At 39.6% G+C, this 24,248-nt stretch overlaps 2 protein-coding genes across 2 annotated transcripts; one reads left to right on the forward strand and one right to left on the reverse strand.

Moving 5' to 3' along the window:
- Window positions 1-2,065: 2,065 nt before the first annotated feature.
- LOC308368871 (uncharacterized protein) lies at window positions 2,066-13,307 on the forward strand (the record flags this gene model as incomplete). Its single annotated transcript, XM_080843153.1, has 17 exons — window positions 2,066-2,140; window positions 2,451-2,487; window positions 2,759-2,829; window positions 3,065-3,212; window positions 3,781-3,898; window positions 4,277-4,455; window positions 5,346-5,427; window positions 5,695-5,823; window positions 6,524-6,574; window positions 6,764-6,845; window positions 7,254-7,257; window positions 8,036-8,107; window positions 8,370-8,522; window positions 8,923-9,040; window positions 9,360-9,538; window positions 9,729-9,810; window positions 13,175-13,307. The coding sequence occupies 17 exons, from the start codon at window positions 2,066-2,068 to the stop codon at window positions 13,305-13,307; spliced, it is 1,713 nt and encodes a 570-aa protein (XP_080699279.1).
- Window positions 13,308-14,507: 1,200 nt separating this feature from the next.
- On the reverse strand, window positions 14,508-17,501 carry LOC308368872 (low choriolytic enzyme-like; the record flags this gene model as incomplete). The annotated part of the gene is made up of 7 exons (XM_080843154.1): window positions 14,508-14,640; window positions 15,081-15,162; window positions 15,567-15,745; window positions 16,025-16,142; window positions 16,581-16,733; window positions 16,884-16,949; window positions 17,417-17,501. 7 exons carry the CDS (start codon window positions 17,499-17,501, stop codon window positions 14,508-14,510), a joined length of 816 nt encoding a protein of 271 aa, XP_080699280.1.
- Between the last annotated feature and the right edge of the window lie 6,747 nt (window positions 17,502-24,248).

Raw genomic sequence — 24,248 nt, forward strand, 5'->3', positions numbered from 1 at the left:
AGAAAAAGCTATATCTGAGACTGGCCAATAAAAAGAAAAGATTGATATGGGCAAAAGAACACAGAGATTGGACAGAGGAAGATTGGAAAAAAGTGTTCTGGACGAATTTAAAGTTTGAGGTGTTTGGATCATACAGATGAACATTTGTGAGACACAGAACAGGTGAAAAGATGCTGGAAGAGTGCCTGAAGCCATCTGTCAAGCATGGTGGAGGTAATATGATGGTCTGGGGCTGCTTTGGTGCTGGTAAAGTGAGAGATTTGTACAAGGTAAAAGGGATTTAAATAGGGAAGGCTATCACTCCATTTTGCAACGCCATGCCATACCCTGTGTAGAGCGCTTGATTGGAGCCAATTTCCTCCTACAACAGGACAATGACCCAAAGCGCATCTCCAAATTATGCAAGAACTATAGAGGGAAGAAGCAGGCAGCTCGTACGCTGTAATGGAGTGGCAGGCGAAGTCACCAAATCTCAACCCCATTGAGCTGTTGTGGGAGCAGCTTGGCCGTATGGTACGCAAGAAGTGCCCATCAAGCAAATCCAACTTGTGGGAGGTGCTTCAGGAAGCGTGGGGTGAAATTTTTACAGATTACCTCAACAAATTAACAGCTAGAATGCCAAAGGTATCCAATGCTGTAGTTGCTCATTACCTGACATAAATGACTGTTGTGTTTGCATTCGGAGTGTTGCGTTATTATAGGTGTTGAATTTAGATCACATTTTCCTTTCCCCCAAGAGGTTGCAAATGGGAATTTTGCAAGACATCTGGTAAAGAGGTTCTCTATTTTATTACAAAATGCTTTTGTAACCCTCCCTGGTGGTTTGTAGTCATCTGTACTCTTACATTTTTTGCACGAGAACAGTGTCTGTCTGTGTCTGTGCATGTGCATATGCATGTCTGATGAACAAGATTATGAAATTATGATGTTATCATGAACATACCAAAGATATTAAACATACCAGTGATATTCCAATGCAACATTACTAGACATTATGGTTAGGATTAGGACTAGCCTTTAGGGCCTCGCTTAGGAGAAATGTGTCTTGGGCATCTGAGAGAGAGAGAGAGAGAACGCAGTGTCTCCACATACACATGTACAGTCACACAACAGTTAACATTCAACATTCATCATTTAACATTTTAATGCATTAAATATTGCACAATGCCCTACACTAAGATGCACATTACCAACCCCCATCGCCACCCCAACACACATTTCACTGTTCAGTATTTCGACAGTGGAACCAAACCTGTTGAAATCAGGCATGAGCACATACTTTTTGTGAAAGATGTGGTTTGGGTTGCAGCTCATTTCAAGACCCTGCTTTCTAACTGTCTCCTCAAATGTCTCGTACCAATCATTTTTCCATATTGCACATCTCATGACGATGAATTTGGATTAAAAACAAATTGACCTCCTTGGATTTTTTTCACCCCCAAAATAAATACTTTTTTCAGTTCAATCACTTTTCTGAGATGGCTTATGACAATCAACTTTAGTACAATGTAGCAGAATGGTTTCCATGCATGTGCTCTACCTTTCACATACAGTACATGAATAATTGACATGCATTGTATGATTACACAAAGTCGTTTTACATGCTTAACACTAAAAAAAAAGAATACCTTTTTAGCAATTACGTCCACCCCTCTGACTCCACACGTAGATTATCTGGTCAGAAGTTCATGCTATATTTTTGCAACTCTACAAACCACTTATATAGTAGAAATAAGTAGACTTTATTTCTACTTTCACAAATCTTAATTGGTTATTGGGTCCAATGCTTACTCCTTACATTTATTCCCACCCAGTATTGCTAGTTGTTAGACAATCTGTTTACCATGTGAAGGGTAGATTGTACATAACTAAGAATGGAAAAATGCAACTTCCCTGTTAGGTTTTTTTACCCAAGCTTTGCCGCATGAATATTTTTTTCAACCTAACCTAGATCGCCACAGGATCCTCTTGTGTGTCTTAGCTTCAAAGCTCTTCTCCATTCCTAAACTATATAAACCTGAGTTCTTCTGATGTAGTGACTGAAACAGTTCATCAGGGACTGGCCATGGCAACCTCCACAGTCATTCTGCTCGTCTGCCTGCTGGTCACGCTTAACACAGTCCAGTGTCAGCATGAAGAGGTAAGGGGCCTTAACTGTCCTGGAGCTTTGTGAGAGCAGGGATGAAGTCAGTGACATGATCTGGCCCTGACTGAGTCAGATGGGGTCCAGTCCTTCATCAGTTGTTCTCTCGGATGCTGGAAGAAAGCTGATAGCATCTGTCACTTCACAGAAAGTCTCATTTTAGATTATCATGGTTTTCTTTGGTGACTTAAAACAAACAGTTAATGGAACTTCATGACCCAATCTGAGAAATATATTCTTGAAATGTTTTTTTGTTGTAATAAGATGTATTGTCATCTGTGTGTTTCATATATATTTGCAATTGCAGGAAAATACAGAGGATGTTGAGAAGGATGGCGAAATTGGTGAGTTTTCCCCCAACAAAGTGTGGCACATATCTTACATTTCAGGTTATAAATTAATTGAATCTTTGAATCCATAACCTTTATTTATAATAGTGTATAAGGTTGCAGTATTTTCAGGAGAGGTGGGAAAAATGTAAATGTAAATGTCAATTGTCTGTGCCAAGAACAACACCCAGTCACTGTATCATTTAACTGTTAAGTTTAAGATCCTCGTGTCAGTGTAGATGGGTCCTGCATAACCTGAAGTGTTTTATGGTATTTCATTTTCTAGACAGCATCCCTGTGGAGGACAACTACACAGTTTCCGCTCTAATCGAAAGGGCCAACAAGAATGCAGGTAAGGTGCAGCTCTTAAAAGAACATCAGCAATGATGTCAAGATAGAATTAAACACCATTAATTAAACATATATAACCATATATAACATTAACACAATATATAGAAGTATCACTTCAACCATTTTGAGCACACATAGATTTTGCCATTCTGATGGAGTGGACTACATGAAAATGTCCCATAATCTATCTCTACTTAGTTAACAGCTTAATTGCTGAATTCTATTTAATTTTCCAGGGCAGGAACTTGATGCTCCGGAGATCACGGAGGGTGACATTGCCGTGTACACTGGCCTCCAGAACGCTGACCCTTGCACCTCCCGTGGCTGCAAATGGCAACGCTATAGTGATGGCAATGTTTATGTTCCATACTACATCGCCAACCAGTACTGTAAGGAACATGTGTTATTGTACAATTATTATACCTCTTAACGGTACAGTCTGTTATTCTAACCCAATACAGTTTTTGTAAAATGTAGAAAATTGCTCCTCGGTGTCCATTCAGTGTTTGCGCTCATTAAAAGCTCCGGTGTTCGTACACAGTCCTGGCTCACATGGGAAACAAACATAGTGGTCAGACCAAGCCATAAAGAATCCCAGGCAATCAACATTTAATTGGATGTCGAACTTATATGTCAAACCTAAACCGAATCTCAATCTACCTTTAACTAATGTGGCCTTAATTTCTTTATGAGAAACCACTGGTTTCTCAATGTATGTTTTCTCTTAAAACTTCTCGCAGTGTGTGTTAAGGATCTTAGTTGAGTTTAGCCTGAAATGTTGTCTTCAGTCCTATTCTGAATAATTTTAGCGACAAACATATCAGTCATAGCCAAGTTTCCAAAGGAGGTTAGGAGTCTCTAAATGACAGAGAACATTTAATAAAACTCTTCTCTATTCTCAGATATGATTGTGTTTTTTTCTAAAAGATGTTTTTTCTTTACTGTTTTTCCCTACAGCCTCCCAGCAGAGGGCCATCATTGAGAGGGGCCTGCAGTCTTTTGCCCGGTCCACCTGCATCCGCTTCACAAGACGCACATCGCAGAGAGACTATGTGTACATCCAGTCACGCGGAGGGTATTGTGCCTAATAGACAACATAACAGTACAAGACCTTAAAAGACCCTATAATTTAGCTTTTTAGATTTTTGATCAAGTTGTCGGGAGCCAGGATTGTAATTCCTTTGTTAATAATTTTGTTGAACATTGTTATGTGAAGAGTTTTGAATTAGAAACCATCCACGATTAGTCCTTCCTCGAGCAGTCTTCAAAAGTAACATTTTAAAGGAGGGTGAATGCCCATGTGTGATGCAATGTAAAGCACTGCCATGTCAGAAATATTGGCAAAATAATTTTTAAGGTTGCATTTTCATTATTACATTCATTATTGAAAAATTGAAAGGATGGGTTGTTTTTTCCTTCTGATGTAAATGTTTGAAATTCCGTCTGGCTGCAGGTGCTGGTCCTATGTCGGGCGTAGAGGTGGAGGGCAGGTGGTGTCCCTGGATAGGAGGGGGTGTGTTTACCACCAGGTAGTCCAGCACGAGCTGCTGCACGCCCTGGGCTTCAACCACGAGCAGACACGCAGCGACCGTGACTCACACGTCCGTATTATCTATCAAAACATCATGAGGGGTGAGCAAGACCTGCTGCTGCCTCCCCACAGAATTATCCACCAGTAAAATGTGTTCCTTGTTCCTTTCCCTTATTAAAACATTCTGCTATGTATTTTTAAATTCTGGGAACCACTTCTATCTCTAGCCGGGTAGAATGTTAATGCTATTGTTTTATTATTGTTATTGTTACTAATAGTATGTAAGGGATAACGGCCGACGAGCTGTCCAGTTCTACGAAGTTAATGGACGCTGCGGGGCAAAGAACACCACGACGCGGAGCGGAGTGGTGTTGGTCCGCAGAAGTCCATTAACTTCGTAGAACTGGACAGCTCGGAGGCCGTTATCCCGCTTATCTCCCGTTTACAACATCCAAAAATGTTTTTATTATTATTATTATTATTATTTAGAATTTCCTTTATCTTTAGGAAATTTAATATGCATAATAACCTGATGAATTCTTGATTTGAAGCCTAGTGCTCCCGTTAGAGAAAGTAGTGCGTTTTTTGAAGAAAAAAAAACCGTTACGTTGGTTGTCAATGGTAACCATTCATGAGCATTGATATGGAACGACGATTTAACGTTTCTACTGGGACTACGTCCAAGGTGTCCGGTTATACGAACTTAATGTACACCCCATTAGCCAATCAGAAAACAGTATTTCGTTCCAGAGGGAGATAAATTACTATAACCATTGCAATACATTGACACATGTGCTAGACAACTAAGTGCAGTGAAACATTTTAATTAGATGAATGTCATACTTGTACCCAGATGATGACAGCTGTGTGCCATCTTTGATTTTGATTTCATGAGTACAGAATTGGAGAAGAGGTCTTAAACAAATGCATGTCATGGCAGTCAGTTTGTAAATGACTTGTTGCATGTTCACTAAACATTGGTTTTCCTCAGGACAAGAGCACAACTTCAGGAAGATTAATACCAACAACCTGGGTACTCCCTATGATTACGGCTCAGTCATGCATTACGGTCGGTGAGTTCTGAGCCCCGAACACCAAAACAGGCACATATGAACAAGTTTACTTTCTCTCTCTCTCACTCTGTGTGTGTTTTTGTGTGAGTGAGAGAGAGTGAGCGAGATAGAGAGAGAGAGAGAGACGTCCACATAATCATGTTATGGGTGATTCAAGTTTCGTCCTGGTCACATAATAATGACCATGAATAATGATTATGAAAATGAGACGTCAAACAGTGCAGTAAACCCCTGACTTTAAACATTGATGTACCATCTGCCTTTCAGGTATGCCTTTTCCCGCAACCGGCAGGCCACCATCGTCCCCTATCCCAACCCCAATGCGGTCATCGGGAAGGCCTCCCAGATGAGCCGCTGGGACATCATGCGAATCAACCGCCTCTATGGATGCAGACGGTAGCATCATTGCTCACCCCACAGCCTTACTGCGGTATACCATTAAACATATGTAGTCACAGTATTTGTATTTGCAGTAGTGAGTACGTGGAGTTGTGCTGTATTTCAAGAAACTTTCAAGAGATGAGCTGCTGTTTTTTCCCAAAATGAATGGGGCCATAGCTGGCAACATGAACACATCGCTCCAGGCCTTCACCATAAGAATGGGCTTTTCCAGCTAAATTGCATAAATGAATGTAGGATGTTTGAATAAACAGTTTAATTGTGTGAGTTTGTTACTGGAATGTTTTGTAGTCTAATACTACAACTACATAAACCAAATCCTTTATGGCATGAAATGATTAAATTGTAAAGCCTTTAAGCTGAAGCCAATAAAGTTGCTTTAAGTAAAATCTGTAGCTGAAGTTCAAGTTTACAGTCTCATTAATTATTTGCTTCATTTGTCATGCTCTATAAATAGGAAAAAAAACTACACACACATATCTTGTGAAGATTTGGAATATAAATCAAATTATTTTCATCGCAGGTCAAACATAGTGGTTAAGACACAGACATAGGCTACGTACATGTTCACTGTACACTGTATTCTACACTTCCCTTTGTATGAAGAGATGGAAAAGCTCCAACTGGTAGGAACTCACCAAAGTGTAACCTCAACCTCAACCACCAATTATCCCCTAACGTGTCTTGTGGCTTCCAGCTATGAGAGTGATGTGTTTATAAACCCTCCTCTGCATTACACTCACACCAGGTATCCTCTCTACATGGTAGACAGATGGTGAACGCTACTCTGTGTTTTCTGTGCTTATTATACACAAACATTGAAGACCACGTTCAAGGGATACAGCCTAAAGAGGAGTCACTAAACTCTGACAGCAGTTTATCTTCAAAAGTTTTATGGATTTTCTCTGACATGATTTAAACGTGCCTCAGGTTGTAGAGTCGCTATGGCTGGGTTTAAGTTTGTCACACCTTTTCTGGCTGTGTTGTTGGTCTCGTCTGTCTGGACTGCGGATCTAGAGGTGAGGGTTCAGGCATCAACTACTGTCTATCTCACTGCATGAGCAAAACCAGAGATCAAAGCAGTATAAATGTTTAATTTTCATTGGTTTGTTTGGTGTACAACATGCCATTACATTTTTGGTTGTCTGCATGATGAAGAAGGCAAAATATGTCATGAAGTTTAAATCCTTTAAAAATGCACGGTACAGTTTATATTCATCAAGGAAATGATACACACTGCGTATTCCTTCAACTCTGTCATTTTTTGAATTGTCCAATTATAAGAGAAGTATATATTAATGTTAATCACATTACTGTTAAGTATTTCTAGAATGTAGATAATAATGCTAAAATCAGTACTGAGAAGAACAAATTAATTTAATAAATGTCTTTTTCTGTCTGTCTCCCATCTCCTTCACCATCCTCAGAATGGTAAGTGATCTTTCTATCCATGGAATATTATCAGTGGTAGGCCAATACTGTTTTGATGATAAACCATCTAAAGATACACAAACAAACTAAAGATTGTTCAGGACCGCTTTAGTTCCATCTTTAATTTACCCTCTTAATATTTGTTACACATTTAATCAGTCAGGTATTAAGAAGAAATGTTGTTGAAACCTACTCTTGCTTTTTTCGTTCAAAAAGCAAACTGTTTGACTGTGTAAATATATGTGAAAGTAATGTACAGTACATCATGGATTAAAGTAACTATGCAAAAATTTGACACTTTTTGAGGTATGGTTTTATAGACAACTAGTTTGTGGTACCATCCTCAAATTCATTTGGATAGCATATGGGCAAAAATGGAAGAAAATCTTTCCAAACATGACATTGCTAACTATACTGCCAAAAGACACCAGTTAGTGCGTTGGCAAGCTTCTATAAGCGTCAACTGGGCTGTTAGTGGTGTTTGCAAGGTTTTTGCATGCCTTTAAGTTGGTGGTTATATTGCTAGTTTTGGAAAAAAAAATCCTTAACGCTGCTTTAAGTAACTCAACAAGTTCTTAGACAGAGCGGCTGTGTAATATAACCTCTCATCCCTCCTAGACTCCATATTAGCTTCAAAACTTCAGAAATCTCCTTAGCTTCATGTGCCTCGTTGAAATACTGGATGTTTCACCATGCTACTTCTTTACTTGCCTCCAAGAATCCACGTCAGTCTCCATATTTGCTTCTGTCACTGTTGTCTCTCCTTTGCGTTCTGCAGAGATGTCTGAAGAGGAAGCCTCTGATGATCTGCCTGTCTCTATGCAGCTGCACAGGGCTAACTTTGGCCTGAGTGAGTCAGACAGACACACAAGGCCTGTCAAATAATTCTGTGTGGGGATAAATTACAAATGACAAAATAGTTTAAGTCTCTTTAAGTTACTTAACGACATGCACTATCTCCATAGTCTTTAACAGTGCTTAACATATGCTGACAGCTTCGCTCTAAGCTAACAATAAACAGCACCACACACATAAAAGGTTGCATAAATCATGGAAGGCTTTGAATATTGTGTTTACGTGAAACGCCTATTCAACGCTTGTGTTCTCACCAGCACATGCTGCTGATGAGCCCCCCCTGGTGGATGATATTGCCATGGACTTTGAGACGGGCAGACGCTTTGACCCCTGCATCTCTCGAGGCTGTATGTGGCCAAAGTCCAAGAACGGAAAGGTCCAGGTGCCCTACTACATCAGCACCGACTTCTGTGAGTGGCCTCATCTGTGTGGTCATGGAGACCAGGAATCCACTGTTGTTTAGAGCAGTTTTAAGCCCCACCCCACACACCAGAGAACAGATGAGTCTCACACGGACCCATGGCATGAAAGCAATGTCCGATTAGCCATTCTACATTCACTGTGTGTCACTGTGTGAAAATTGAAAGGGGGATGTACAGTGTCAGCCAGGATAATGTATGATAACAGTGGTGATATAGGGGGCTGTTTTTGGATATGAATACCAAATCCAAGGAATACTGATAAAAAAATCAACAAAATGGTAATTCACTGTTGCTAACAAAAAGGAACTACAGGCTGGTGATATCAGTTCATCGCTGCTCTTAGAGTTCGTTTAGCTGTCTCCATTGCTTCCCTGGCCGTCTTCTACAGCTCCTCGTGAGAAGGCCATCATCCACCGCGGCCTGGACTCCTTCGCCTCTTCCACCTGCATCCACTTCAAGCCCCGCCGGGATGAGAGGGACTATGTGGGCATTTACTCCAAGAATGGGTGAGTAGTAACATCATGGAGTTAGGAAACACAAAACAAACCCAAACCATCAGGCTCCTATGTGTACACCTAAGGACCACATACAGATAAATGCAAATATCGTGTGTATTTTGTTGGGATTTCACAGTATTTTGCATCCATCTTGTTTGGTTTTAAAACCGTGACGTAGTTAGTGTGGTCCATATTACATCACTCTTTTATAATGCTGATGTTGCCAATTTAAAAAAGGGGAATTTAAGAAGATATGAACAAATTGAGAAAATTACCATAGTCCCCAAAAGGATACTTTCAAACTGATCTCCCGCTCACTGCACCCCAGATGCTACTCCTATATTGGCCGTCATGGTGGTCAGCAGATTGTCTCTCTGAGCCGTAAGGGCTGTCTGCACCAGGGCACCATCCAGCACGAGCTGCTACACACTCTGGGCTTCAACCATGAGCAGACCCGCAGCGACCGTGACAGATACATACGAGTGATCTGGGAGAACATCATCGATAGTACTATACCCCCTTTCCTAAACGAAATAGCACAGTCATACTTTTCTGTCACTGTTTTTATGATTTTTTTGTTTTTTAAACTGGTAATTCGACCTTTACCATGTTAGTGGCTTGCAGCTTGTACATTGAACCAGCTGAATTAGAATAAACAGGGACCACATTATCTTTATGTATTCATATATTCACACAGACAAGAGGCACAACTTCAACAAGATGAAAATTCTTAACCAGAATAGCCCCTATGACTACAACTCAGTTATGCATTACCACAGGTTAGTTCTTCTTCCTTTTATTTGTTCTTTTCTTTTTTTTATTCATTCATTCATTCCAGCTGAACACACAGATGCATGTTGCTGTACATAATTTTGTTCAATTAATTTATTCTGTAATTTTGTGATAATATTTCCTCAACTATCTTTGTGTATGTGTAGTCTGGAGCGTTTACAATCTGTACTGCATTTCAAATTCTAAAGATTGGAGACCATAGGACACGGAACCTACACAAACCAGCGCAACATGAAACTTTGACAATGGCAAGCGACGACGTTATAAGTTGTACACAATAAGTAGATCCCTATCAGTGGCTACGTGTGCAGTATTTCTGTTGTTTTTAAATTACAAACCAGCTCATGTGAATTTTGTATACTCTGTACGTTAGCCAAAGCTAAGCCTGCCCTGAAAATAGGCTACACACAGAAGTTGGAGTTACTTCTTTCCTGGCTCTCGATAACGATAACATATTGCTTAATTAACAGATAACGTATACAATATCTCACATATATTTCGGAGAAGAAGCCTAGCGATACTGTTCTTCCTTGTAGCAGCCCAATGCAGAGCTCAGTAATGAAGTACCCTCACTCACCAGTGTCAAGTAAAGCCAGTGGTTAGGTGCTACGCAAGGCAGAGGGCAGAGAGGATGAGCTAGAGAGAGGAGCAGGGAGGAGGAGGAGAAGACAGTGCAGGCCTTAGTGGTTCAAGATGCAGAGGATCTAGAGGAAGAGCAACAGAGAGAAGAGAGAATGTAGGTCCTGCATACCAGTTAAGTTAACATGACTAACATCAGTGATTAGTGATTTAAATCCGTGAAATTCTTTGAGACTTCCCCACTGCCCATACACACAGAAGACACCAAGAGCAAACATACTGTTACATTTGCGAGGCATCACAACAGGTCTTTTTCACCCTGAGATAAGTTGTTCAGTGATGCTGAATAACCTCATTGACTATATAAGCCTAAAACTGCTATACAGACTTAGTGACGTATAATATAGTATAGAAGTATTCAACATATAAACTAATAGCATTCGTAAATTGATTACATTTAAAGTAATACTTTTCTGTTTCTGTATATTTCTGACGTACTAGTTGTTTACGAGGTAGTCAACACCCGTGGCCCGTTGCACATCTGGTGTGTCTGATAGCAGTACCTACATTAGTGTGTGTTAGAATGAAGCGTTACGGGCTACTTTGGAACTGTCAAGTGAACAATTATTTAACTATTCATTTTACTAAACATTACTATTGTCCAAGTTATACAACCCACCTTTTATCCTGAAAGAGTCCTTGCAGATTGTGGCAGATGAGCTTCCTGTGTATATTTTTCTAGCAATCCTTGGCACTTGCTTATTGAGAGAGTGGGAGTGACTCTGTAAGTTGGCTTAGTTAATAAGAGTGTCTCTCAATACTCTGTGTCTCAATACTCACTGCCTTGATAACCCAGCACTACATGGACCACAGAGTATCAATGTGAATACTCTAATATTTACTCACATTTTACTACTTCTATGGTCATGAACCATTTTAGAGGAATGCCGAGGCTATTTTGGTCAGGTAGAATCAAACATTTTCTGTTGGTCCAGTTGGTGTGCATTCTTTCATTCTTATCTGGCAACCCAGAGTGATAAAGAGGTACTGGAGAAATGGGTAAAGGGTAGCCTGGGCATAGATATATAGATAAAGGCTAGATAACTTGCCCGCGTTTCTGGCCGACGGAGTCGAATGTCTGCACATGGCGGCCATTTTGTGTCAGTATAGCTCGTGTTGGTGAGTTGGTGGTGTTTTAAATAACCAGAACTTGCTCAATTTTCAACCGATTTTCAAACGGGTTGGTTTGTTGTAAACGTAAGATATTTCTTATGGCACTGCATATTTATGAAGAATTATAAACATGGGATAGGTGCAATAAATACACATGCACTAGCTATTTATGTAAAATCAATATCTAGGCTACTAAAACTCAGCATACAGAATGGCAACAGTAGATACATGTATACTTTTATTATCACCTTTATAAAAGCAATATTACTGATATAATAAAATAAAGGTGATCTCACGGGTTCTCGTTTCAAGGGAACGTTCAATAGAGCAGGCTGCACAAAAATCTGGCATCTTCATTGGCTTTGGCAATAAAGTCAGCAATTTCCTGTCGAAATCATAATGTAAGATGTTTAACAAACCAACCCGATTGGAAATCATGTGCAACTTCAGTTTTATTATGTGCAACTTAAGTTATATTGAAAAGAAAGAACAATTATGCCTCGCCAATTGATGTAAAATGACTGATACACAATAGCCGTGATACACAATTAAGCTGCACATTTCAACATGTTCAAGCATCCAGAATTATTACCAAGGTAATGACGTTTGTAAATCAAGTCATTTGTAAATCCGTCAAAATTTCTGTGAGATAAGAGTGTAAACGATTGTGAAGATCACTGACGTTACCTTGTACCACTGATCCCTCCCGGAAGCTATACTGTCTAAAAATGGCCTCCTGTGCGGTCGTTCAAGAGTCCGCCATAATACAGTACATCTAGCCTTTATATATCTATGAGCCTGGGTGCAAGCCGAACTTAGCCCTGCCCACAACATTTGAGGTCGGGAAGCTCGGTCTGGCGGAATTATGCCCGCACCAGAGCTGTTCGTACCAATCAAATTGTCAGGGCGGGCTTTGTACGATGATCGACAAATGATCAACAGCAATGTAATCAACCACGTCACCAAAGAGCGCTTGGGTTGAATTCGTTTTCAACAAACATGGCTTCCGCTGAAGAGCTGAGATGTGTAGATTCTGCCATCAAGTCTGTTTTAGAAGACATTGACAGTGCATTCATTTTGAAAGAGGAACAGAGAAACGTGATCAAGGCATTTCTCGATCAAAAAGATGTTTTTGCCATCCTTCCTTCGGGATTCAGTAAAGGTTTAACATACATCGCTTAACATATGTAACATACTACGTTGCTCCGATGGTTGAAGGTCTATCCAATTGAGCGAAGAGGCATTTTTTTTCCTGGTTCGGTTGAAACACGCCCCATAATCACAGCCCAATGGAGCAGTATCAGACTCATATTCTTACTAGAACTATGACTATGACAACGTCAGGCTAGGTAAAGGGCGGAATCGCACAGGCCAAAACACAAACAGACGTTCCGATGTGTAATGGAAATCTAAAAAGGAGAATATACTGGTTGTAGCACTGTTGTTGGAGAAGCCAATTTTCAGCATGTTTCCTTCATTTCTGATTTCATATCATATTCATTTCATGATTTAGTACAGGAAATGTATAACATATTGGTCCTTTAAACATGTCATTTTTAAAATGTGTAAATGTGGCCTTCTTGTCCTTTATAATTTCAGGTTTGCCTTCTCCAAGAACAAGAAGCCCACCATGGTGCCCATCCCAAACAACGACGTGGAGTTTGGCAAGGCCAGAGAGATGAGCAAGGACGATATCATCAGAGTGAACAGACTTTACAAATGTTGTGAGTAGAAAAAACACTTTTTTTTTTTTTTTTGAGTTTGTGTGTATGTGTGTGTGGAGTGTTTGTTTTGACAGTGAAAGTGTGCGTTTGAATTTTCCAAATAAACATAAATGGTTTATTTGATTGTTTTTCCTGCTCTGTAGTCACATTCTTTTCTTCATTGATAATGTTTTTTTTTTGATCAGATAAACGTAAATAATGATGAAAGAATATCCTGAAGAACCCTTGAAGGGAAAGTATTTCCTTCTGTTGGGGAGTCACATGAAGGTTGCAGTCTGTACTTCCACTCAGTCACTCACCTGTCAATAAAATCACAAACCATGACCGTTATGCTGTCTGTTGATTATTCAGTTCACACAACACCATAAAGAGGTAGAGGAAAATAGCTTCTAGTTTCATTTTATGACAAATCTTTTAGAGTCTGTTTCCATTTCTTGTCCCCACACTTGTTAGTAGAGTAACTGGTCAGAAGTTCACAATATATTTATAAAACTAAACCCAACAACACTACACACTAAACTATATTTCCACATTCACAAATCTTTATTGGTGATGGGTCCAATGCTTGTCATTGCATTTATTTACCCGATTATTTGGACAATTTGTCTACCATGTGTAAGGTTTCACTGAGAAAAAGACAAGAGAAAAACTAAGAGGGGGACATATTGCAAGAACTTATATTTATTTGTGCAACATTGCAGCTTCTAACTGTCATTATTAGTGTAAGATGGTTTGCAACATGATCCACTTCTGTAACTGAACTTCGAGCTCTTCTGCATTCCTCACCCATATAAACGTAAGTTATGTCCATATGAGACTGGACACATGAACTTAAGATTTCACTTGAAGCAACTTTATTGGTTTAAGCTTAAAGGCTTAACAATTTAATAATTTAATGCCACACAGGTTTTGGTTGATGTAGTTTTAGTATTAGACTACAAAACATTCCAGGAAGAAACTCACACAATTAAACTGTTTATACAAACATCCTGCATTAATTTATGCAATTGAGGTGGAAAAGCCTCTTATTATGGGTTAAGGCCTGGTGCGATGTGTTCATGTTGCCAGCTATGGCCCTATTCATGGGAAAAAAACAGCAGCTCATCTCTTGAAAGTTTTTTTAAATACAGCACAACTCCACATACAAATACTGTGAATACAGATGTCTAATGGTATACCGCAGTAAAGCTGTGGGGTGAGTAATGATGCTACTGTTTGCATTTATAGAGAAGGTTGACTCGCTTGATGTCCCAGCGGCTCATCTGGGAGGCCTTCCCGATGACTGCATTGGCGTTGGGAATGGGAACGATGGTGGGCTTCCGGTTGCGGGAAAAGGCATACCTGAAAGGCAGGAGGCACATCAATGTTTAAGGTCAGTGGTTTACTGCATAGTTTGACGTTTCATTATCTTATGTCTATGTCACCAGGACAAAACCTGAATTATCCAAAATATGATGTGTGTGTGTGTGTGTGTGAGAGAGAGAGAGAAAAAGAGAAAGAGAGAGAAAGGAAAATAGAATAGACTTTAATTGTCATTGTGTAGTAAATACACTCAACGAAATGTGCTTGTACAACCACTAAAAAAAACAATGCTCACATCCACATAAGCACTTCAACCACACTTAAGCACATTAAAGCATGCTTGCATCCACCCACGCACTCACACATCCGATATTGCATATCACTGAGTCCCATATTGCATTGCATATTGCATAAACTTGATCACATCTACCCATGTGCCTGTTTGGTGTTCCTTAAGAATTGTAAGGCTCAGAACTTACTGACTGTAATGCATGACTGAGCCATAGTCATAGGGAGTACCCAGGTTGTTGGTTTTAATCTTCCTGAAGTTGTGCTCTTGTCCTGAGGAAAACCAATGTTTAGTGAACATGCAACATGTAATTTACAAACTGCGTGCAATGTAACGAAAAGAATAAAGATTTATTCTCCAGTTCTGTTCTCATGAATTAAAACCAAAAATGGCACACGGCTGACATAATCTGGATACAAGACTACTCATGATTATATTTTGAAGTATGACATTAATCTAATTAATATGTGTCACTGTACTCAGTTGAGTGTCTATGTATCAATGTATTGCAACGGTCAAAGTAATACTACTACTAGTAGTTGTAATAACAATAATAAAACAATTATATATACATTATACCTGGCAGGATCTAGAGGTGCTTCAAAGAATAAAAAAATACATAGCAGCATGTTATAATAAGGAAAAGAAGCAAGAGGAAGCAGCAGGTCTTGCTCACCCCTGATGATATTTTCATAGATAATACGGACGTGTGAGTCACGGTCGCTGCGTGTCTGCTCATGGTTGAAGCCAAGGGCGTGCAGCAGCTCGTGCTGAATCACCTTGTGGTACACACACCCCCTCCTAGCCAGGGACACCACCTGCCCTCCACCTCTACGCCCGACATAGGAATAGCACCTGCAGCCAGCCGGAGTTTCAAACATTACCATCAGTGGGGAAAAAAAGCCCATCCTTTAAATTAAATTATGAATTAAATGATCCAAATTTCACTATCAAAAATCAATGCAATGTTTTGCCAATATTTCTGACATGGCATGAAATAAACAAAGTTCAATAAAAGTATTAATAAAGAAATTAAAATCCTGGCTATTTAGACTGATAACTTGATCCAAAATAAAAAAGCTAAATTCACAAGGTTTTGTATTGTATTGTTTTGTTGTCTATTAGGCACAATACCCTGAGCGTGACTGGATGTGCACATAGTTTCTCTGTCCTCTGCGTTTTCTGAAGCGGATACAAGTGGACTGGGCAAAAGACTGCAGGCTCCTCTCAATGGTGGCCCTTTGCTGTTGGGCTGTTTGGGGTAAGGAAAACTTGTCTTTTAAAAATACACAATCAAATCTGTAAATAGAGCAGAGTTTTAGTGGACGTTTTCTAGCATTTAGAGACTCCTAAGCTTCTTTGGAAACTTGACTATGACTAACATGTTCGTTGCTTATTCACATATAATGCACACATACAGTTGTCAAGTCCAAAGTCGGCTCACACTAGGACTGAACACAACCTTAAAGGCTTAAAACATATATCCCGTTGGTTTTTTAAAAAAGCTTTAAGAACCTCAGCTAACCCTGATTCAAAAAACAGAGCGAGCCAGGTTAAAACCATAAGTGTGTATAAAAACGGGAGATTTTCTCAAACAAACACTGAATGGACAGCTAGGAGAAATTCGCTAAACTTGAAAAAATTTGTATGGGATTAAAATAACAGACTGTACAATAACACAAGTCCTTACAGTACTGATTGGCGATGACGTATGGAACATAGACATTGCCATTCTTGGAGCGAGGCCATTTGCAGCCACGGGAGGTGCAAGGGTCAGCGTTCTGGAGCCCAGTGTACACGGCAATATCACCCTCTGTGATCTCCGGAGCATCAAGTTCCTGCCCTGGAAAATGAAATAGAATTAGTTAGCAATTAAATTATTTTTATATATGATGTTTATGTTATATATGGTTAATTATGTTTGATTATTGGTGTTTAATTCTATCTTGACATCATTGCTGATGTTCCTTTAAGAGCTTCAACACCTCCTTACCTGCATTGTTGTTGGCCCTTTCGATTAGAGCAGACACTGTATAGTTGTCCTCCACAGGGATGCTGTCTAGAGCATGAAATACCATAAAACACTTTAGGTTATGCACAGTGCTGTAGTGGTAAAATTAGAGGTGGGTAAACTATGAATTTTGAGATCAGACAGTCCTCGACCCGATGAAACACGGCGCGAAGCATCGCAACACAAAGCGCTGCACCTCTGTTAGGCTGACCTGGCTTTATTCCATTATGTTGTCAGTTTAAGTCATATTAAATCAATGACAGTGAATAGATGGGTTTGGAGTTTGTAGGTGATGAAATTTCAAGAAAACAGTTAAGAAAAGTAGGTGTAGGCCTCACAAAAACGAAGGGGGTGGGGGGGGGGGAGACAAAAGAAAGAACCTCTATAGGACCTAAATAAAAAATGAAGGCCTCTGGAAACAGGCCCAGGGTGTTACAACTGAAAAGTATAATATAAAAAGAAACAATGCTGCAATTAAACACTTCCCCTGTTCTTTAACCATTGGAGAAACCTGCCTTGCATGGGCGTGTTCTGGGGTTCATGCCTCTCCTGTGCTTCAGCAGCCAGGACTTCATATACTGTGTTGGATTGAACACTCATGTAGGCTCTTCTTCAACACTAATATTTGACCATGACTGCGAAAATGGAAGATTCTATAGCTAAGCTAAAACATTTCACTTAGCTATGTCTAACTGGCTTGCAAAGAATCTGTCTACAATGTGCAATTAATTAGCGTGATATGCGTGAGGATAATTACTCATGCATCTTCAATTGCTGAAAGAATTTCTGTATGTAGATTGAACCGGGAAGGCTGCCTTGTTACCTGCATCATCGTATTTGAAAGGACGTTATTAAAAGCGTGTGACCCTGTCTTAATGCGATGTTGTGCGAACCAAAGTGACGTAAAAAAAATGTGAATTGATCTTTTTCAGTCTTACTTTGATCTTGAGGCCTTTTGTGGGCATCTGTGTGAATGAAAGCACTCAATGGTCTCTTCAAAAATCGCCTGATATCCATGGCTAATTAATCCATTTCGAAAAGGCTTATCCACAACGTGTATGTGTTTACATACTTCCTGGATCTTTATTGGTGTTGCCGCAGCCGCAAGGCACTGATTGGAGGGTCACAGACCATAATATAGTGCAGATAAAAATTATTCAGAATACAGCGTTCATATGTTCAACAATATGAAATTTAGTCTAAGGTGATTTAAAATGAAACCAAATTTATTTCGGATTATTACAACGGCAGAATACTAGGCTCAGAGAACTTTGAGATGCGTAAACGCCACTTTGAGATGCGTAAACGCTATTAATAGGTGCGTAAACGCTATTTCCAAAATTCCAGAGGTGCATAATATGGAAGTTTATTAGACTCTTTATTCAAATGGCAATGCATTTGTCAAATGGCAATTCAATGTGCAAAGTGACAATGCAATCCGCAATTCAAATGGCAAACCAATTGTCAAATGGCAATTCAATGTGCAAATGACAATGCAATCCACAATTCAGTTTGTATTATTTTGAATAAAAATTTGAATGAACGCTTATTGCATTGCATTTCATATTGACACGGTTTTTTCGACTCTTTATTCAAATGAAAATGCATTTGTCAAATGGCAATTCAATGCGCAAAGTGACAATGCAATCCGCAATTCAAATGGAAAAGCAGTTGTCAAATGGCAATTCAATGTGCAAATGACAATGCAATCCGCAATCCAGTTTGTATTATTTTGAATAACAATTTGAATGAGCGCTTATTGCATTGCATTTCATATTGACACGGTCTTTTCGACTCTTTATTCAAATGGTAATTCAATGTAGTAGCTAAACAGCACCCCCAGTGTATTGCATTAGCATTTACTTGTCATCACGCTCTTTCTGTTGCAAAATTCAAATGAAAATGCAATCTGTCAGTCGCCCCATCGTTAAACTAGCTAAATCGTATCGTCTCGTCACATGATCACATATACCCCTTTTCCACCAAAGCTGGCTCTGGGCTGGTTCTGGGCTGGTGCTTATGCGGTTCGGTGCTGGTTCTTATCTTGGAACCGGCTCGCTTTTCCACCGACTGAGAGCCAGAGTAGGGCTAGCTACGTCTTTAAATCACGTCATACGCCTCCGTTGTCCTAACTGAACATTTTCGAATGTTTTGACATGTTACTAGTTATTCACGAGTGGTTTTCTTCCAGGGAGAAAGCAAACAAATGTCGATAAAACTTCTATTGTGTTTCATTTTTTAATACCATGCAGTACCATACAAGCTTAAGTTAATGTTCTGTTTACTTGGCAATGGGTTTTCTATATTTCCCCACGTAGATCAAACGACTGACGGGAGTTGACTAGCTACAACTGATATATGCTTACTAGTTGCCATAACTGTAGCAATACCTCACGGCAGCTAGCTAGCAAGCTGCTACATGAATTTTGTTTATGTTTTCAAGTGGCACGTCTTCTTCAGTACAAACAATACAAAATCAGCAGAACATTACGGTGTCAGTTAATGATACAACTACGGGTTTTCTATTTCCTCACGTAGATCAAACGAAAGGCAATGCAACTCATGATGGTTGACTAGCATAACAACTGTAGCAGTACCTCAAGGCAGGTAGTGCTAGTTAGCCACCTGCTACACAAACTTGCTAGGTCAACAGCTAATTTTAAGTGTGATAACAAACACAAAAAACAAGTCCGATTGAAAGAGTCAATGTATACTAGGCAGACAAACCAAAACATTTTGATGAATGAAAGCTTTCTTTATTATTTTTAATTTGTTATTTGGTCTGTTGTCCTTGGATTTTTCATTTACGTTTTCACCGTTTTCACTCAGTTGACGGTGGGGAAAAAATGGCGGCGGATATTTCTGTTTCTGGTGGGGTAGCTCCGCCCATAACCCAGGGACGAACCGCGACGTCACTGGTTCTTGTTTTCTGGCCCACCTAAAAGTTGGTGCTGAGTTGGAACCTGTTTTTTGGAACCGGAGCCAGGTTTTTTTCGGTGGAAACCAAAGAGCCCAGAACCAGCCCGGAACCAGCCCAGAACCAGCCCAGAACCAGCTTTGGTGGAAAAGGGGTAATAGAGACTTGACATTGGCGAACAAGATACATATTACCCAGCAATCATGATTGCATATCTGTAAATGACAAAAAATAACAAATTAAATAAGAAATTATTAATTTAATTGAATCGACTTTTTAATAGTTCCTTTAGTGTAGTGTATGTACGATCTGTTCGTTAATCCATCCCTTTGTGCATGCTCAGACACAAAGGAACGGATGGCTCCTACAATCTTACATGCCGCAGTTTTTTTCCCTACAGACCCCCCGATGGCAATGGCAGAGAGGCCATTCTCCATACCAAAATAATTGTAGCGGCACAATTTTTTCAAGCTGTTATTTTAAGGTAAATAACTTACATATTTTTACTTTAACTACTTAAAAGGCAGGCAAAAACCTTGCAAACACCACCAACAGCCCATTTGACACTGATAGAAGCTTGCCAACACACTAACTGGTGTCTTCTGGCAGTATAGCTGGCAATGTCATGCTGTCAGCTTTTTTTCCATTTTTGCAGGGTATTCCAGCCCGGTATACAACACTACATAGGGCATATCCTGGATAGCAAAGACACAGGTGTTTATCTGTCCTTTCACATTGAAATGATTTTGAGGGTGGTACTTAAACTAGTTGCCTATAAAACCATACCTCAAAAAGTGTCAAATTGTTGCATAGTGTTACTTAAATATGTACGTAGATACACCTCCAACTTTGCTCCTAACAGAGAGGCCACAACAGTCATTTTGTAATGTACATTTCATCATGGATCCAACAGATCCACAGTTATATTACACAAAGCGGTTGGCAAAGAGTAATCTTCTTTGCTTCATGTGCCTCGTTGCAATACTGGATGTTTCACCATGCCACTTCTTCACTTGCCTCAAATAATTAGGCCCAATCTCGATTCTTCCCCTTGCCCCTTTTTCTTTGTCTTTGTCTTTGTCTTAACCCTAGCACTTGCAAGTGTAAGGGCCAAGGGCTGAAAACTTTCCCCTATGAAATGAGACGCCACTCGGTTTCGGGTACGTCACTTGGCGTCCCTGGATAATACAGGATGGTACATGTAAAGCACAGGTCGATGTCTTCAAACAAGTGCTGTCATTCACAGATATCAAACGGAATTCGCGGATAAGTTATCTGTAGACATGCGTGACTGTATGAGCTATGAAACTAGCGATTTAATTATGTTTCAATTATGGTTGCAAATATATATACGACTGTATAGAGCGCAAAACTAGACTGTCGTAATTGTTTTGTGGACGGTACATGTAAAGCACGGATTGATGTCTCCAAAGCAAGTGCTGTCATTCACAGATATCAAACGTAATTCGTGGATAATAAAGTTATCTGTACACATGCATGGAGTCAGGCTAGTCCTAGCAAGCTACCATATAATCCAATGAAGTGGTGGCATAAGCGTTAGCTGTAACCTAAAACTACTGTTTGAAAGCTTCAGTTAAGACCTACAATACTCTGCATCGTTCGTGTAGCACATTTCAGATCAAACCGAGTCATTATAAACATATAAAAAGTTGTGTAGATAGCTTTATTCATGTAAAATATTCCTCACTTCAAGCAGCAATGTTTTTTTGAAAATTCCCGGGCTGGTTTCGCTGTGTGCTCTGGGATAGCGCTTGGAGGAGCAAGTAAGGTCTGGGATTATCTTGACTCTAAGGGCCATATAGCCCTAAATCTTATCCCTTAATCTTGATCAAATTGGGTATTGAGACACCACTAGCTCTCACATGAACGCGCAACTTCAAGGGTAAGGGGGAAGATAAGGGATAAGGGGGAGTATTGACATCGGGCCTTAATGTCTTTCTCCATATTTGCTTCTGTCGCTGTTGTCTCTCCTCTGCAGAGATGTCTGAAGAGGAGGCCTCTGAGGATCTGCCTGTCTCTATGCAGCTGCACAGGGATAACTTTGGCCTGAGTGAGTCAGAAAAATACAAGATCTCTTAATTAATTCTGTCTTAGGTTCAATTAAAAAGATGAGTCTTTGTAAGTTATCAAACTACGTGCAAGTTCCCTGTTGATATAATAATAACAATAATAATAAAATGTAATAATTATATATAATTCCCGGTGTGGTCAGCATCCCTCCTGCCATTACATACATACATAGTCTTCAACAGTACAGCATTGAACAGAACATAAAGTAGCAAGGTGTACTGATGGCCAAGTCTGACACTGAAGGTCTCTCTGTCTCTTTCTCTCTCTCCCTCCCCTCTCTCTCTCTCTCTCTCTCTCTCTCTCTCTCTCTCTCCCTCTCTCTCTCTCTCTCTCTCTCTCTCTCTCTCTCTTTCTCAATGCAATAACAGTATTGCCAAAGCACACTTGGAGAACAAAACACAGACCACTAGAGATACAAAAATGTTATCTTAAAGCAGCAATATGGAGTTCTGTTCCAAAACAAGCGGGTTAACTACATCAAAGGCATGCAAAAACCTTGTAAAAAGCACCAACAGCCCAGTTAACACTGACACTGTTACTTTAATATGTATGTAGATATACCTCCACCTACTAATAATAGAAACGCATTTGCTCCCAACAGAGAGGCCACAACAGTCATTTTGACATGCAATGTACATTTCATCATGGATTAAGCAACTCAACAGATCCACAGTTATATTACAGAGCGGTTGTGTGATATAACCTTCCAACCCTGTTTGCCTTCATATTGGCAAAGAGCAATCTTCTTTGCTTCATGTGCCTCGTTGCAATACTGAATGTTTCACCATGCTTTTTCTTCACTCCATATTTGCTTCTGTCACTGTTGTCTCTCCTTTGCGTTCTGCAGAGATGTCTGAAGAGGAGGCCTCTGATGATCTGCCTGTCTCTATGCAGCTGCACAGGGCTAACTTTGGCCTGAGTGAGTCAGACACTCTTAATTAATTCAGTCTTAGGTTAAATTTCAAAGATGAACTTTGAGTCTTTGTAAGTTATCCAACTACGAGCAAGTTCCCTGATGATATAATAATAAAATGTAATAATTATATATAATTCCCGGTGTGGTCAGCATCCCTCCTGCCATTACATACATACATAGTCTTCAACAGTACAGCATTGAACAGAACATAAAGTAGCAAGGTGTACTGATGGCCAAGTCTGTCACTGAAGGTCTCTCTCTCTTTCTCTCTCTCTCTCAATACAATAACAGTATTGCCAAAACACACTTGGGGAACAAAACACAGACCAATAGGGATACAAAAAACGATATCTTAAAGCACCAATATGGAGTTCTGTTCCAAAACTAGCAAGTTAACTACTTAAAAGGCATTCAAAAACCTTGCAAAAAGCACCAACAGCCCAGTTGACACTGACACTGGTACTTTAATATGTATGTAGATATACCTCCACCTTCTAATAATAGAAACGCATTTGCTCCCAACAGAGAGGCCACAACAGTCATTTTGACATGTAATGTACATTTCATCATGGTTTAAGCAACTCAAGCTTTTCTTCCATTTTTGCATGGTATTCCAGCCAGGTATACAGAACTACATAGGGCAGCATTGAACAGCATTGATCAGAACATAAACAAGCAACTTCAACAGTACAGCATTGAACAGAACATAAACTAGCAATTTCAACAGTACAACATTTAACAGAACCTAAGCTAGCAACTTCGCAACGTCACTTCAATCGACTCCACACTCATTAATAGGTGCATAAATCACATGTAATTCACTGCTGTTTGCACTACTACATTTGCAATATTGCACCACCCACATATCCAAAGTGTCTTTGTCTCTGTGTTAGTATAGGTCCCATGTTAGTTCAGGTTATTATGTGTATAATATGTTCTGTTCAGTTTAGCTCGTGTAGGTATGTTTATCTGTTTAGTATGTATATTTATGTTTAGTATCTATATATATATTGTATATTTATTGTTTTTCTAGTGCATCTACTACCCTGTCTTTTCATATGTGTATCTTAGTTCAGCACTTATTGTTAAGTTATGTTATGTTATATCATGTTGGAGTACTTATATGTTTTTATGTTTATATGTTATGTTATGTTATGTTATGTTATGTTATGTTATGTTATGTTATGTCTTACTGTGGTAGTGTGGTATGGTGTCCTGTCCTAAGAATTTCAGTGCCCAGTCCGACTCTGTTGTTCTGTGTATCTGACAAGAAAAGACTTGACTTGACTTGACTTGGCTTGAATATGATGAAAATTAATGTTTGGTTTGTGTGATGTGCCTACGTGGCCCACTTGTGTTCTCATCAGTTCCCTGACCATCCCCCACAGCTCCTTGTGAGAAGTCCATCATCCAGCGTGGCCTG

Source organism: Sprattus sprattus (assembly GCF_963457725.1).
Source record: "Sprattus sprattus genome assembly, chromosome: 8".
NCBI classification, from domain to species: domain Eukaryota; kingdom Metazoa; phylum Chordata; class Actinopteri; order Clupeiformes; family Clupeidae; genus Sprattus; species Sprattus sprattus.